The 16,006-nt window shown below is 37.7% G+C and overlaps 2 protein-coding genes and 1 long non-coding RNA gene across 3 annotated transcripts in view; 1 reads left to right on the top strand and 2 right to left on the bottom strand.

The window, feature by feature from the left end:
* enpp6 (ectonucleotide pyrophosphatase/phosphodiesterase 6) overlaps positions 1-7,359 on the top strand; it is a 36,340-nt gene extending 28,981 nt beyond the window's left edge. Inside the window, exon 9 of the transcript XR_004338030.1 lies at positions 7,352-7,359. The gene's annotated coding sequence lies outside the window, so the exon portion shown is untranslated. The remainder of the gene's footprint in view (positions 1-7,351) is intronic.
* igbp1 (immunoglobulin (CD79A) binding protein 1) lies at positions 68-7,367 on the bottom strand. Its single transcript, XM_032554678.1, has 3 exons — positions 6,872-7,367; positions 5,199-5,534; positions 68-1,411 (listed from the first exon to the last, which is right to left on the bottom strand). Exons 1-3 carry the CDS (start codon positions 7,340-7,342, stop codon positions 1,142-1,144), a joined length of 1,077 nt encoding a protein of 358 aa, XP_032410569.1. The 5' UTR covers positions 7,343-7,367; the 3' UTR covers positions 68-1,141.
* Positions 7,368-9,258: 1,891 nt separating this feature from the next.
* LOC116714249 (uncharacterized) lies at positions 9,259-10,256 on the bottom strand. Its single transcript, XR_004338031.1, has 3 exons — positions 10,136-10,256; positions 9,661-9,796; positions 9,259-9,295 (listed from the first exon to the last, which is right to left on the bottom strand). It is a non-coding gene; the product is annotated as an uncharacterized LOC116714249 (long non-coding RNA).
* Positions 10,257-16,006: the final 5,750 nt, after the last annotated feature.

Genomic DNA, 16,006 nt, shown 5'->3' with positions numbered 1-16,006 from the left:
ATTAATTATCACTCATATTACTTCATTATTTTCTCTTTAGTAGTAGTAATGCTACTTTACTATGATCAGTGATTTTAAAATTTTCTTTTTTCCTCTATCATATCAACAAACACTACAAATACCCAAAGTATTACTTGATATCACAATAAAAAAACCCAAAAATGCCAGAACTGGCAGTAATCATAGCAAACTGAAAAAGGCAGAAATCGCTATAGCAACCACTGATTATATACCTTGGCTAAAATGGCATGACTGACAGTGATTCTTTTCACACCCGTTCTTCCCCAGTAAATTTCTTTAAGGCAGTAATTGACGCACACACCAAAAAACAATTTTCTAGGAGCATATTGGAAAAAAGGGAACATAAGCTACTCTAGCAAAAACAGCCAGTTGGGTTTTTGCTTAGTCTTTACCATTAGTACTTTTAATTTGTTGTATTACCAAACAATTTAAGGAGACACAGATTTTTCACCAAAACAGAGATGCTATGCTTGTGACAGAAAATCAATCAGCATAGGTTTGATAAAGGAGTATCAATATATTAAAATGAATTGTAACATTGAAACTGCTATAAAATATTTCATGTTTCTATGTTCAGATGATGACCTTCAGTTGTGTCTGTGGGCTAATCAAGAGTCTGCTCAGCATTTTTATTAGAAGTCTCCATTCCAGCTGCTGCATACACGACAATACAAGAAATCACTTGACAGCTTTCTTTAACCTGACGTTCTGAGATGTTCAGATCTGGTGACATCACATGGATCAGTTTTAGGCAAGAACAAGAATATTTATATTACAAATCCATTATGGTGCTGATACGTGCATCCTTTGGCTAACAGGATTTTTTGTATCTTGTAGTCACAAATAAGGAAAAGCTTAGTTGTACAACCATCTTGTAGCTTTAAAACCATGGCATTAATGAAATATAAGAAGAAAGCAGAGAGGATGTTTAAACTATTCATCCTGATTCATAGTTGCATCAAATAGCTCTTTTCTACAGAAGGTAAAGCAAAGAACACAAGGGCCATTCCAAATTTTGAGACATTCTTATACTTAAATTTTTAGGAGCAATAACGTGTGAGGAACATCCACTTTGTTGTTTACATTACAAACATGAAATTAAGAGTGCGTTAAGAAAGGATTAGCCCATGTTGTGACGGTTTCCATATCCTCGGCGGTGATCATCTTTCCACTCATCCCAGTTTCTGGCTTTTAACAAAGAAGCTTCATCATCATTCTCAGCCTTTTTCTCTTTTTCTTCATCTCTCGCCTGCTCATCAGTGTTGTCCTCCACAGCAACTTTGCTCGGCATGCCCTGATCAGGCAGGACTCCATGTTTTCTGTGTTGCTCATACCAGTCATCCACTGTCATGGTGGGGAGGCTAGGATACCCAGCGCCGAGTACTTGAGCCTGTAGACAAGAGAAATGAAAACCATCGCACAGTGACTCAGCATATTTTGAAAATGACAACCTATACTACAACTGATGGCAGACTGATCACTGAGTGAGCCTATCTGAACTGTTTTAACCAATCAGTGTCATTTTCATTCCATCTATCTAGCAGCATGTACAGTGAACAGACCTAGCTGAAACTCTTTCTTAAAGACACTTAAAGTGCATATTCAAGGTTCCTTTAAATGGTAGAAAAATATTTTCTGGGGTCAAACTGTAAATCTAGTTGCTGTATTTGGTTTCTAATTAGCCAGTAAATATTTTAAAGTGCTGAATAAACAAAAAAGCTCTCCTAGAAAAAATCGTGTGATTTGTGACATAACTGGAGGTGAACGGAGCCCAACGGCTGTGATGTGATTGCTGAGCTTAAGGAGGTTTTGTTGGCTCATGTGTGGTTAAAACTTGTTTACGTGCGTCTGCTCAGGCTGCAACTGGTCTGGACATGGTGAGGCAGGAGAAAATTATTAGCCTGGGATGAGATTCGTCCAGCTGGGAAGATAAGATTTCACCACTCATGGTATGAAAACTAACATGGCGATCTGCAGTGCGCACTACATCTACATTTGCTGCCACTTTATTTTATAATAACATTCAAATGGATGATTCTGGAGTAGCAAAATGTGCTACCCATGTATTTACCAGATAGGATATTTTGATGGAGCTTTGGTGGATCAACATGTGCTACCATGTAGGGCTGAAACGATTCATCGAGTAACTCGAGTAACTCGATTACAAAAAATCCTCGAGGAAATTTATCTGCCTCGAAGCTTCGCTAAATTTATTGTATTGTAATAAGCAATGCTGTTAAATACGCAGCACACTGGTCTAGCCGGAGGGTTTTTGTGTTGCACAACGCTACCACTTCCGTTAGCGCCTGGAGCATATGTGCTAAGTTTGTAGCTATGGAGGGAACCGGAGAATGCTCAGAAGGAGAACCCCGAAAGCGACAAAAAATGTCAAAAGTTTGGGAACATTTTAGGCTAAACAGAAAGGACAACACAGCGCAATGCATCCACTGCAAAGCAGAATTGGCGTCCCACAACAGCACGACATCAATGTTGCAGCATCTGAAGAGAAAACACCCGCTACATGCATCCAACTCGTACACGGTTGCCAACAGGTAACGTTTATGTTCTCTTTGCTAACTACGTTGTGTGATAATCTGCCATGTTATAGATGTAAATTGAGGCACATTATTTTGCTAACGTTACATCTAAACATAGCGGTTACTTAACCGGGTGTAGTGTAAATTGTATGTGAGGGTGGAACTGAGAGAAATTATGCAGGACTTAATGTAAGTTTGTTAATAAAAATACGCAGCAACAGATTACAGGCATAAGCTGAAAAGCATTTATTTATTGGTGTCTTTCCATCCTGAAAAGTTACAGTCTTTTCTTCTCGCTACTGTTATGTATGAATTAGAAATTTTTGATTAATATTTTTTGTAGTAATTCTATATTTGTTTATACCTAAGCAATCAAGAATAAATAATAGCATCGTTTTAATAAAAATAGCAACATTTTTGCATTTTATCATGACTAGTTAAGGCTGCAGAACTCTGTACAAACTCAAACCTTTACATTTTGAGTAAGTTTATTTTTTTCCTAACATATAGATTACATTCTGTTTTCCAATACATAAAAAAACATTTCACTGCATTTAGATTTTTCTGTGATGGTTAAAAATAATGCTTTTAATTAAAGCATCCTCAAAACTCACACATAAATGAAAGCCTTAAATCCATAAATAAAATAAAACTGAAACTAAAGCTGCTATCATGGCAGATGAGCTGTCAGTGCAGATTCCAACTTAATATTAAATGTTAAAATATCCAAATTAGTGCACTTGAAATATATTTAATTCATAACAAGGAATAAACAAATAATCATTACATTGTGCTTCTTTTCAGTGAACTGAAGAGTCATACGTTGGACAGCTTTGTTCAAAGGGTTCCAGGATGTTCGGTTGTTCAAGCAGCTGAGTTCACAAACAGCATTTTAAATATTCTACCTCAGATTTGAAACTTATAATTTGAATGTATAAAAGGCAGTATTCTCTGGTTTGCCTTAACTTTTCTATTTAAAGCTAATGAATATTTTTTTACTCTTTTGTGTTAGCACTGAAAAAAGCAAGGAATTTGTTGCACCTTAGACTTAGATTTTATTGTATAAAATGCAGTATTTACTATTTTGTCTAAACTTGTTTTATTTTTAAATCAAGTATTTTCTTTATTTATCTTTTCTGTTTGAACTTTAGAACAAAAAAGCAAGAGATTTGCTGTACTACTGATTTGAAACTTTACTGGAGGTTTAATGTTATTGCGTTATCAATAAAATGTTAGAGTTAAATGAGTTGTTTACTTAGTTCTTTTACGTGTATGTGTATTACTCACTGAAGATAAATACATAAACTAAAAGCTGGAGTATAGACATTTTTATAAGCATATTTGTGAGCCTGCCACTTTATTATTTGAATATAATTTAATATCTTAGTATAACTTTTCTTCAGGTTAAAGCAAACTACTGTTACAAGTAAACTTTCTAAACTACAAACATTTAACTGTTAGGGATGCTCAAAAAGGAGATATTGGACTGATCTGGACTAACTGGTGTTATTGCAGATTTGCCAATAGTTTATTTTATAAATTTTTTTTATCCGATTACTCGATTAATCGTAAGAATAATCGATAGACTACTCGATTACTAAAATATTCGTTTACAACAGCCCTACTACCATGTGTATTTCATGAAGGTAGGGTTCTAATATGGGGTTTTAGTGAGTTAAAATGTACCAGCTTTACATATTAAAAAAGCCACGCTATTCTCCTGAAGGATTTTAGTGCATTTATACAAGCAGGTATTTTCAAACAGGGATTCAGGTGCTTTTAGACAAGTTTGTCATTTATATATTTTTTTCAACTGCTACTTATCACTGCTAAGGTAAGTGCCACTTATGGAATGATTTCTGTTTATTATATTTAACATTGACACCAACTGCTAAGGTCTTTGGTATGTAAACATGACGGTCGCTGTTTTTGAAAGGTAGTACCTATCTATTACTTCCGTAGCTACCTAGATGCACTACAGAAGGAAAATCTGACAAGGCAGCACAGATTGTTAAAACATTGGCAGAAAATTATCAATCTAATTCACTACACTCGTAGTGAATTAGATGGCGAAAGCTTATTATTTGAATCACAATTTATACTCGATGGTTGCGATAGAGCCATTTTCACCATGGTAAATTGAAAAACTTGGGCTACATCGAGTATACTCAGTACATCGGCCCAGCCCTATTTCCAGGTCTGTCTGCATGCTGTTTTCCATTTCAATATCTGCTCTCCAACCATTTAAATGAACTCTGTTTACCATGCTGTCAACAGTTCCAGATTCTGGCTCACCTATGAGCCTTCAATGTGAAACATGTAGCCAATTTAATGCTCAGGACTGGTCACCTCCTCCAGGTCTTGTTTTTAGCTGCATAGTCTGGAAAGTTTTACTCTGCCTACATCATTAACGGTTGTCGCTAGGGGCGTTATTTTCAGGTGGAGCAGTAAGTAGGCTAAATAGAGGAGGTACTAGTACCTTTTACTTTGAAATATGGGCCATTTATGCAGTGAGAATTTGAATTTCAGACCTGTTACGATACAAAGACTTCAACATGTGTTTAAGTGAAAGATGCACTTTAAGAATGCTGATGATTATTAAAGTTCACATGAACTGTTGCCATCATCACACAAACTCACCTGTAAAGCATCTCTAGTGAGGATGAAGGGTTTCATGGGATTTCTGGGTGGCTGAGCTGGTTGGTTAGCACGACTCTGCTTCAGAAGATCCATGTTTTTAAGTATCTCCACCTCCTGGTCAATGGCCTCCATCTCCTCCAGACAAACAGTGATCCATCTCTGGACATTCAGAAGGTAAAATTCTCTGCTGACCTCGTCATCGGCCTGTCCACTCTCCACTACTTTGTGAACATCCGACAGTCTAGTCTCCAGTTCCTTTCTCTGTCGATACCGTTCAATCTTCGCTTGTCTCTTTGCTGCCATGGCAACCAAATTTGATGGACCTGCAGAAAAAGACTGAAACCACAGGCACATAAGTAAATCAAAGTCCATGAATTTATGTCTAACGGTATCAAGCAACAGTCTGAGTTTCCAGTTAGCAGGTGCGTTAGTGGACTGGTAGTTCAGCTTGTGGAGGAGCTTTTGCGCTCGCCTAATAGTTGCGCAGCACACTGGTTTGTTTTTATTTTATTTTATTTTATTTTTTGAAGCAACACAATGCATATCTAATGCTTTGTCCACTTAATGTCAGGTACAGTTGCTGCGCAGCCATGTGCAGATCAGAAAAACTCATCCCATAAAGCTCAGGCAACCAAAACAATTTCTGTGGCGCTAACTGGACCCCTCCCCCTCGTCCTGCTAATAACATCAGCACCACTAACAGCGTTTGGTTATCTCTCCCAGATTTCAATCTGGGAGAGGGGGCTGAGCAGTCAATTATAATAGTAGTTTACTAAGATGTATGAACACATACATAAGATGTATGTGTAAACAAACAGCTTAAACTCAAAGATTAAACTGACAGCATCATATTGTTGTTGTGGTAACAAAATAATCTAACTATAAATATTGTTCTTTGAACTTTTACAAAGTAAACTTGCCAGCTCCTTAAAATCTTAAATTTAGATGTTAAAAAAAATGTAAATTCTTTTAATTTAAGTATACTGAAACCATTAAATCAAATTTAGCACCACTGATATTCTCTTAGTTCATTTATGCCTTGGGACAGTTCTAAATGTGATCAGCATTACATCGTGGTTTTAGATCCACTAACTGATTAATTAATTTGGATTTAACAGAAGTGCAAATAATTGATATTTATTTTAATTTTATTTCTTTTTATTTGTTGTTTTTAAGATTCTATAGTTGTGGGTTTAATTATTATCGGAAATGTCTTCCAGTAACTAAATTACCCAGTAATATTTTACGTTTCCTGTCAACTTATCTTTTAATACAAAAACACCGTAGACCACCTCGGTGCCCTGACCACTGGGTCTACTAAGTTTTCTGGGGGAAACCCTGTCACCTCATTATCTAAAAAAGAATATTTCCACTGTGGCGTGGGAACATGTTGCCAAGATACGGAGTGGCATGACTACACAGCCTTCTGTCTGTGCTTCAAATACGGTTTGCAAGTTTGCAACTAAAATAAAGTTTTATTTATATCCACGTACAAAAGGTGATGTGTAAAATTAAAAATATTTAAAACTTAAATCTCATTTTTATATCAAAACCTTGCGTTTTGAAAATAAACTTATTTAAACCATACCTGTAAAAGTTTGCGGAAGTTAGCATTTTACCTTTATATTATTATGAGTAGTACACATGTATATAAAGCTCAGGGTAGTCTTTACCTTGGCTTTGGAAAATACGCCCTCCGATGTTTCTTGGGAAACACCGTTTTCATTTGATGGCTTCGGCAGCTCAAACTGTGAGATGTTGTAGTCATGACACGTCTTTAAGAAATCCATGAAGTAAGCCCGAGCTATCTGCACCGTCTCCAGCCGCTTGTGCGGGCTGCTCTGCTTCATGTGCAGGGCCCCTAGCAGGGCAGGGAGCAGCAGGTACTTCAGGTCTGCAGTGGCGATCTCTTCCACCTCTTCGTTACGGCTAAACAGGTCGAGCTGAACAACCATCCTCGACGCGTCTTCCAACATGTTAATGCCGCGTTTAATGCGATGCACGGTGTTGGGGCCAAACGGTTCGTTTGAACTGTCCAGTTCCTGAAGTATCTTCCAACCACGCTCCAATAAGTCAGATAGTTTTAATTGTTCAGTGTCAGGAGCGGATGACTGTTCAGCCGCATTGTCAATACTTTCAGCCATCTTTTTTTCTTCTTCTTGTTGTTGTTCTTGTTGTTCTTCTTCCTGTTTTTTTTTATAGCGGTTGACAAGCAACGTTTAGATGTGCATTACCGCCATCTACTGGAATGGAGTGTGGATCGCCAGACTTTAAAATTCATGTCTAAGTGGAAGAGCGGAGGAAGAGAGAGAGAGAGAGTTTGTATATTTTCTACCTTTGGCTTTTTTCTACTGTTTTTCACTGTGTTTATGTTTGCTTAGTTGTGATTTTTTTTTTGTTAATTTGTCATGTTTTAAGAGGTTTTTGTTAGTTGGTGTGTGGACGTCAGGTGCTGGGGCTTTCTCCACGCTGACACGGAAGAATCGCATCAAGGTGGGTGCTGGCTCTCCGTGCAGCGTGGACAAAGTTTTGTTTGGCTGTAGGGGAGTTGGACATGGGTTCATCAAGTCTGGAGATCGAATGAACGGAACTGTGGTTTTGTTTGTTGAAAAAATTGAACTGGATCAGCAGTTAGTGTAGTCTAGCATTTCTGTGAATGGCTTGTTTTAGTCAAAGCAGGGTTTGATCATTTTAGCAGGGTTTTTAATTCATATTTATGCTCCTATTACCAATGCAGAGAAAAAGCGTTTTGGGGGATTTTAATTGTACTGAAAATGAGTTTTTAGACCGAAATCATGCAGAGGAGCATTCAGCGGCCCAACATGCTCTGCGGCAGCTGGTCTCGTCTCTTCGTCTGAGAAGAACCTCGCTGCAGCAAACAGAAACAAGTACACCTCCTGCAGCAAACAGAATGGGGCGGGGACGGACAATTGTCAGTCTCATACCTTATATGGAAATGGGACTATTTCATTCCGGAAATGAAGGGGGCGCTAGTGACACTATTTCCTGTACCGATCGTGTTATAATAATTATACTAATAATAACGTATTTTATTTGACAACGCCTTTTAAAACACCCAAGACAACCTTTAATCTTATGTTTGTATTATGACTTTGTAACTGAACAATATGTTTCTGTATGTGCTTACTTTATTACAAAAAAACCCAACAGTTGATTCTGTTAAAACATAAACTTAGCTGTATGTCAGGTTTGTAAAGAAAATTTGTATTGATTCCAGTCATTGTTCAAAAAGTATAGGAAACATTGTATTTACACATATAAAATATTACAAGTTATTAGCTTTGCTTGCATTTAAAATTTTTAAAACAAGGTTATCCTATTGTTAAATAACGCTGTTACAATATATTTACAACTACTTTATTGGTTCTACTCTCTCCAACAAATTACAGCGACAATGTAACTTTGTGTGGAAATGGCACCATTTCTATGAAAACTAAATAATGTAAATCAACTGAACTACAACAAAAGGAACATTCAAAAATGTAAATAATATTGAAAGAACACATTATTAAAAAGGATGACTGCACAAGTCAAAAGGCAAATATTCTTTAGCAGAAATGCTTTAAAATGGCATGTCACAAAAAAAACGAACAATGTGTGACAACTGAAATGTGTGAAAGACAGAGGAAAGCAACTAATATTCTCCTTGCATTCAGTATTGACAGTCAGTGCAGTGTCCAGGTCGGCCATCACAGTAGTAACCAGGGTACTCTCCTCGTCTTCCATTGCCGGTGAAGCCCACAGTCTTTATATTACCGGTTGCAGGAAAAACACGTTACAACCACAAAAGGAATCCGGTTTTCTGCCTTGAATGTTTTTGAAAATTTGCCCCAGTTGATCTCACCTGTTAATGAAAAATCGATTTCATGTAGTTGAAATCTAATTTCACATGTTTTAGGTGAAAAAAGTCAAAGGTCCTTACCATCCTGCCAAGCAAAGTGAGTCTTCTTCCTGAAAACTGGCTCAGACACAACGGCTTCAAAGCACTTGCAGGTCAATGCCAAGGTGAGGTAAGCTGAGTCTCCCTGTGCTGGTATCACCTCCTGGAGAACAGCTTCAAGAACATTCAGAGGCATCTGAAAAAAACAAAAAAACAAACAAAATAAAAAATCACATTGCACATTATGATCAGTAAAACAGTAGTTAATAATAGCCATTTCACCAAATACTTTGTTACTCTTACTAGTGTAGTTTATTGCAGTTACTTACTAAAAATATATTGAAGTTGTGCTACTCATCATTAGAGTATCACATCTGGGTACTACACCCAACTATAATGGCTGCTGTTAGTTTATAAAATATATTATACTTTCCAGAAATTTAACATTGGTGTACAAAACATATTTAAAAAAGATTAACCTTTAAAAATAAAATACAAACACTAGAAAACTGATAAGTATGTAAAAAATATTTTATATTTTTCAAGTGTAGTTATACATACCGTTATGTTGAACCATAGCAGTTTGTGCTATATGGTTCTGTAGCTTGTATGAGCAAAGGGGACAGCAATATTTATCGTTCATGCAATACGGAAGAATCTTCTCTCCGTTCCGAATGTTGCAAATAGATACGTGGATCTGTATAATGAAAATAAAAAATAAAGTTTGAGCATAAAATACATTTCTCAATTATACATGTTATCTACATTTCTATTTTTATCTAATGAAATATAGATTTCATTAGATAAAATGAAATGAAAAATGAAACTATGCCCTGCGGGATAGCATATAACTATCCCGCAGGGCATAGTTATATGCCCTGCGGGATAATAACTAGCTATGCTACATGCTAAAATTAGCCTTCCCCTGTATGAATTACGAATTTCATTAGTTTACAGCTGTTAATTGTATTTTCAACCTAATCTAGAAAAGCGTATTGATTTACTATGTGAAAAAAATTTAAGTAGGTAAAAATACCTTTTGTTGACTTTGTGAGGTTTGCATTGTTGATCGTGTGCCGAACACCAGTGGAAGAACCTCTCAAACTTCTTTCTTTCTTTCTTCTTCCTTTCCTCTCAACCCCGCGTCTTAAGGTATTTATACTAGTGATTATGAAAATAGCGCCCCCTTCATTTCCGGAATGCAATAGTCCCATTTCCAAATAAGGTATGGGACTGACGGAAAGGTCCGTCCCCGCCCCTTTCTGTTTGGTCCTTCTCAACAGAAAGGGGCGGTGACGGACCACTGTCAGTCTCATACCTTATTTGGAAATGGGACCATTGCACTCCGGAAGTGAAGGGGGCCCTATTTCCTATATTATCAGCGGTCTCCCGTTTTTATTTTCTTTTGAAATCTGTGAAATATCTTCACCTCTAGGAAGGAGTTGTACTCTCGGCATGTATTTGAACTTCTCTCTTTTATTTACTTCAGCACAGCTCACAGTTCTTAAATTCTGTAGTTTTCCGTGTACTTCTAAATCTGCTCTTTCGTTACATCTTTTTGGGTCCACTACTGCCTCTAGTGGCGTGGGGGTGGTAACACAACTAATATAATTACTAAATCAGAATACCACAAAGTCTTCATTATTTGCTATTAATTCCGGCATTACTGGCACCGTAAAAGATAAATGATAAAATACCATATTTTTTTCATTTTCTTAAGGATGTAGAGCTAACTAAATTACATAAACAAGACCTTTATATATTATAAATAATATCTATATATCTCCATTAATTATAGGAGGAATAAAATTAATAAGGAGACATGAAAAGCAACATGACCAACTATGATAAAAATACCATTTACAATATATACATAAGAAACTTAATTGAGCAAAAGTCAATAACAAACAAATTTATTAGGTTCACAGAAGAAGAACAAATCTCGTTACAGCCAGGGTTGTTAAACAGATACAAGCAAAAATTCACATTTTTGCTTATATGGTGCCATATATGCTATTCTGAGGGATTTTTTTATTGGTAGGGTCTTATATAGAAGAAAAAATAAGAGGAAACTATTGAGTCTATTGAGGTGGAAATTTTCCTTAGACCTTAGATAGAACCACAATATCAACAATTTGTGCATCGAGTAAAACACTTCATTTACCATGCTACAGGTAAATGTTATTAATTTGTTTGGTTAAAAATGACTGTTGCACTGTCAATAAATTACTTCTAATCTGTGTTCTTAGTTGCCAGAGGAACACAATAATGCCTTGGTGAGCTCAGAGGTTCAAACTGATGAATAAAGAGGATGGATGCTCTCTGCTAAAATATTCCTTGCCATCTTCCATGTTCTTTCAGCAAACATTTGAGACAGAGTTGTTTTACCTGCCATTCAAAGTATTCTTAAAAGTTTGTCTGTTATTTTGCTGCTTATGTGACCAAACCAGCCGAGGAGATGAAAAGTTAAAACACTCAATATTGTCTTCTACACAAGCTCTAGTTGGGTGACCCCAACTACTTCTGTTCAACTGACTTTTATATCTAACTAAAATGTGTTTTGAAGCCTCTTTTGCAACTGTATGTGCCATTTCTTTTCCTATACCAACATTAGCTGGTGACCATACAAATATAACAATAAATGTTTGTTTTATTTCTAGCAAGATGTCTCGTCTTCTTTCTGAACAACTGCTTTTAAGTAATGATGAGCTGCAATCTGAATACACTATGTACTGCTCTTGTAACCCTACTCGTTCGTCACAGCACCAATGTAACCTTCCTCGCTTGGTTGTTTGTCACCTAGTACAACAAAGATTAAAACACTCTTCGCAATGTGACTTCTGACTGCATGCAAGTGCTCCACCAGCATTCCTTCTTTTTCTTTCTTTCTTTTTTTTTTTTAGATGTGATGCCACATATTACAAAATTGTCATTCACAGGGGCAACATCATGGGGCTCAGCAGATAGGGAGCTGACCCAGTCTTGTGTTCTGATTCTTGAATCGTTTTCCTGAATGACTGATCCCAGAGCATCTGAAATAGAGTTAATGTCAGAGCTTTCAGGTGTGACGGCAGCGGAGTCGACAGGCTGACTGGATGTATCAACAGGCAAGAAGTTCACTAGCATCAAGAGATTACGATGCACAACTCGAACTTGACCGGTGGTGGGGTGTTTTATTTGATATGTGTGAGTTGTAGGGTTCATGCCCACAACGGTGGACACTGTAGACTCCCAGCAGTCAGCAGTTTTGCGTTTGACTCTTTCACGCTTGTTTGATGCTAAAACACGGTCGCCGACCCCAATAGATTTCCCTTTAGTTTGGAGATAGTAGAGACCAGCCTGTCGATCTTGTTCCTTGTTTGCATGATTTTGAGCTATGGCCATAGCATCTTGAAGACATACTTGTCATATTCACCAATTTCAGGATCTTGAAGGATGTTCTTGAAAAGCACATCAACAGGGAGGCGTGGCACTCTCCCATACATCAGATAAAAAGGGGCATAGCCTGTGGTTTCATTGACTGTGCAGTTGTACATGAAGGTCAATGTCTCAAGTTGTTTTCACACAATCTCCAATGGTGCAGATGTTTTTATACTCTCAAGAGGTGCTCGACCATCTGGACCAGGGGACTTTGCAATGACATATCTGGGACACTGGCGAACGTACTCTTTGACATCACGATCTATATGGGGCCAGAAGAACCTTTGACGAGCACTAGCCAAACTTCTGAACTGTCCGTGATGACCAGCATTGTCGTGGATCCCCATCGAGCCACTATTTAGCATGGCACCAAGAATTAATTTGTCATTAACTTTGACATTTGTTGTATAATAAACTGTCACTTTTTTTACTTTTTGTGTGTCTTGCATAATAATATTTTCAGACTCATTTAGTCTTTGAATATTTTGGTACAGTTCAGCAGCATCAGATATGTGGGAGGAATCACTTTGACCCATGCGACCTCCCTCCAGGCACAGGTCATTTAGTTTCCCTGCACCTTGTTTATTAGGACAGCTCTGTTTGGACAAGAGCGCCTCATGTGGTCAGGGCTGAAGCATGTAAAACAAAGGCGGTCTGAACGGCAGTGGGCTTCTGTTGTGTGCTTGTCATCATTGCATATGCAACCGTTTATAACAGGTCTGGCTCGACCCCATGTGCGCTTGTGGCGAGCAGACCTCTAACCTGAACTTTATCAAGGACCTGCCTGAGTGTGGTGGAGGCTCCTATCACCCCCATACAATCGTGTTAGTATTTTTTCTTTATATTAGTTACAGCTTATAATCTGTTTAAGTCAGTTATTTCATTTAGACATATTTTCTAATGGGTGCACACTTTAATTAATGTCTGTCTGAATGGTTTACTTGCACTTGTTTTTTGTTTGATGGGCTGCTGATGCAAACCAGCTGGAGGAGGAAACCTGGAACAAACCATTTGTTTTTGAAAGACTGAGGGGGGGAAACTTGTTTCAAGTTGCTTTTAATTAGTTAATTTTGTCACTTAAATATTCACTTATTATTGTTTCTGCTAAGTAAAAGTTAGTTTTGCTTTATTTGTTTCATAGGATGCTATGAAAGTAGTTAATTTTGTATTTATTTGTTATGTCCTGCCTCCCTCATGTGGTAGATTTAGGTTACTCCACCAGTATTTAAGCAGCCTTTTGTTCTTTGTTTGCAGGTCAGTTTTGTTTGTGTTCGGTTAGAGTTCAATTGACCTCAGTTAAATTGGGCCCAAATTTGTTATTTATCCTTTGACTTATTCTTACATTAAATCTTTATGTTTTGTTCACTATTTTTTGAAGAATTAAATTGAACTTTTTCTACTTTGAACACTTTTTTTGTCCTTGTTTGAGTCCGGTCCCTCACACTGAGCATAGACATCATCTCTCCAAGCATGGCACCTTAATGTGTAGAAGTGTGCCACTGCAAGAAGTCAGGAGGATGTGTGACTGAAGTATTGAATCAGCATGTTATAAATTACATCTGGGGAGCATGTAGCATTTAAAACAGGGTCACTTTTAAGACCAATCTTAACCACATCTCTGGCTCTGCCCATTAGCCTCCCCATAATGTCCTGTTTGTATGGAACTATTATAGTTCTGCCTTCTAAGGTAACCTCTCATCATTTCAACCCACTCAGTAACAGTCTATTTGTCAGTATTCTCACCTCTAAAAATTGGAGGTGCTGTTTCTGATTTTACAATGATATTAAATTTTTGACTATCAAAGACAGAAGTGTCTTCAATATGTGCACCATCTTGTTTCAAACAGGTGGCATTTTGGGTTTCTTTTTCCCCAGCAACACCAGAAGAGAACAATTTATTTGCAATGGACTCTCCAATCTGTGAAGCTAACTGATAGATCATGTCACTTAACAGGTGTAAGTCATGGTTAAAGTTAAATGTAGAGTGGCTCGGGCCCCCCAACAACATCTGCCCCATACCTGCAAGCCTATTGCTTGCAGGTAACATGGGTGAGGCACAAAAATCCGACCCAACTGCCACTCCTGACTGAAAAGTGAGACCCATTACAACTCTGCCTCTCCCAAAGGAGGGTTGACTGTTCACATTTTCAACATTTGGTTGGAATCTCTGCCATTTCAAAATGGAATAATGAAAATAAAACACACTCAAATAAAAATCAGTCACTTATTGGCAATAAATATTCTCCCCTCAGTCCTTTAACCTTGTAACCCAGGTGTGTTGACATGTCTTGAAGTGAAGAGGCAGCTCGTAGGTAGCTGACACAGCAACCCGGGTGAACAGCATCAAGCAGATCAGGAATCACGGAGTCACAGCACCAATGTAACCTTCCTCGCTTAGTTGTTAGTCACCTAGCACAACAAAGAATAAAACACTCTTCACAATGTGACTTCTGACTGCATGCAAGTGGCCCCACAGCTGAAAAATAAAAGACACAGTTAGTGTCGTGACTGAATAGTCAGCCACGAACACCAACTGGCGCAGCTCCCACTCATAGGTTCATATTTTTCCAGCCCAACCACAAGAAAACTTTGCAAATTATATTTGTAGATGTTAAATGATCTTACAGTATTTTGTTAATTGTTGAACTAGAAAAATATAACCCTAAGTAAAAAAAAAAAGTAGTGAAGAGCTGCTTCACTCGCACCTACCTCCACCAGCATTCCTCAGAATACTGGTGGGGGAAGCCGTGAGAGCGCCTGAAGGACCCGTTGCATGCAGTCTACTCATCACACCACTAGGTGGCTCTAAACATATGCGTCGATTAAAAATCTCATAAATACATACTATTATTATTATTATTATTGGGTAAAATTCACATGTACGTACATACACACTTTTCTCTCTGTTACACTCTCACCTAGCCAATCTTATAAGACTATTCAAATAAAAAAAAGGAAAAAGTGGTCAGGAGCACATTATAAAATTTTTCATTAGTCTCTTGAAATTGCACTTAGGTGTGTGTATTTGCACGGTTAGTTTTCCTGTGCATCTGTTGCATGTGTCAACCTGTCCAGGACAAACCCTGCCTTGCAAAGAAATTCCCCATGACCCTGCACGGACAAGCAGGTATAGATAATAGATAGCAGCAGTTGGAACGTATGTACTTGACTTGGAATCTGTCTGTGAGACTGAATTGTCTTTTTTTGTAAAGTGCAGTGAGATGGTAAATGGCCTGTATAGGGCTTTGTCTAGTTCAGATGATTCCAAAGTGCTTCACACTACATTCACTCATTCACTCATACATTCACATGCTGACAGTAGTAAGCTACTGGATTGTCTGACAGGCGGGGCCACCAGCAGGCAAGGGGGTAAAGTGTCCAGCCCAACGAAACAACAACAGAGATGGACAGAGTGGGGACTATCTCCTACCTCCGTCACCTCCAATTGTCACACTTATTGTATATAAATAAACTGAATTGAATTGAA

This window comes from Xiphophorus hellerii, chromosome 23 (genome assembly GCF_003331165.1).
Source record: "Xiphophorus hellerii strain 12219 chromosome 23, Xiphophorus_hellerii-4.1, whole genome shotgun sequence".
Lineage (NCBI taxonomy): Eukaryota > Metazoa > Chordata > Actinopteri > Cyprinodontiformes > Poeciliidae > Xiphophorus > Xiphophorus hellerii.
The sequence above is the reverse complement of the archived record's forward strand: the minus strand, read 5'-3'. Positions and strand labels throughout refer to the sequence as shown.

Bases quoted from the DNA above. Each gene is read 5' to 3' on its own strand.
- igbp1 (XM_032554678.1), bottom strand. From the start codon at position 7,342: ATGGCTGAAAGTATTGACAATGCGGCTGAACAGTCATCCGCTCCTGAC. The intron at 5,535-6,871 runs GTAAAGACTACC...CTGTGGTTTCAG, and splicing joins GCGTATTTTCCAAAGCCAAG to TCTTTTTCTGCAGGTCCATC. The intron at 1,412-5,198 runs GTGAGTTTGTGT...TCTTGTCTACAG, and splicing joins TCACTAGAGATGCTTTACAG to GCTCAAGTACTCGGCGCTGG.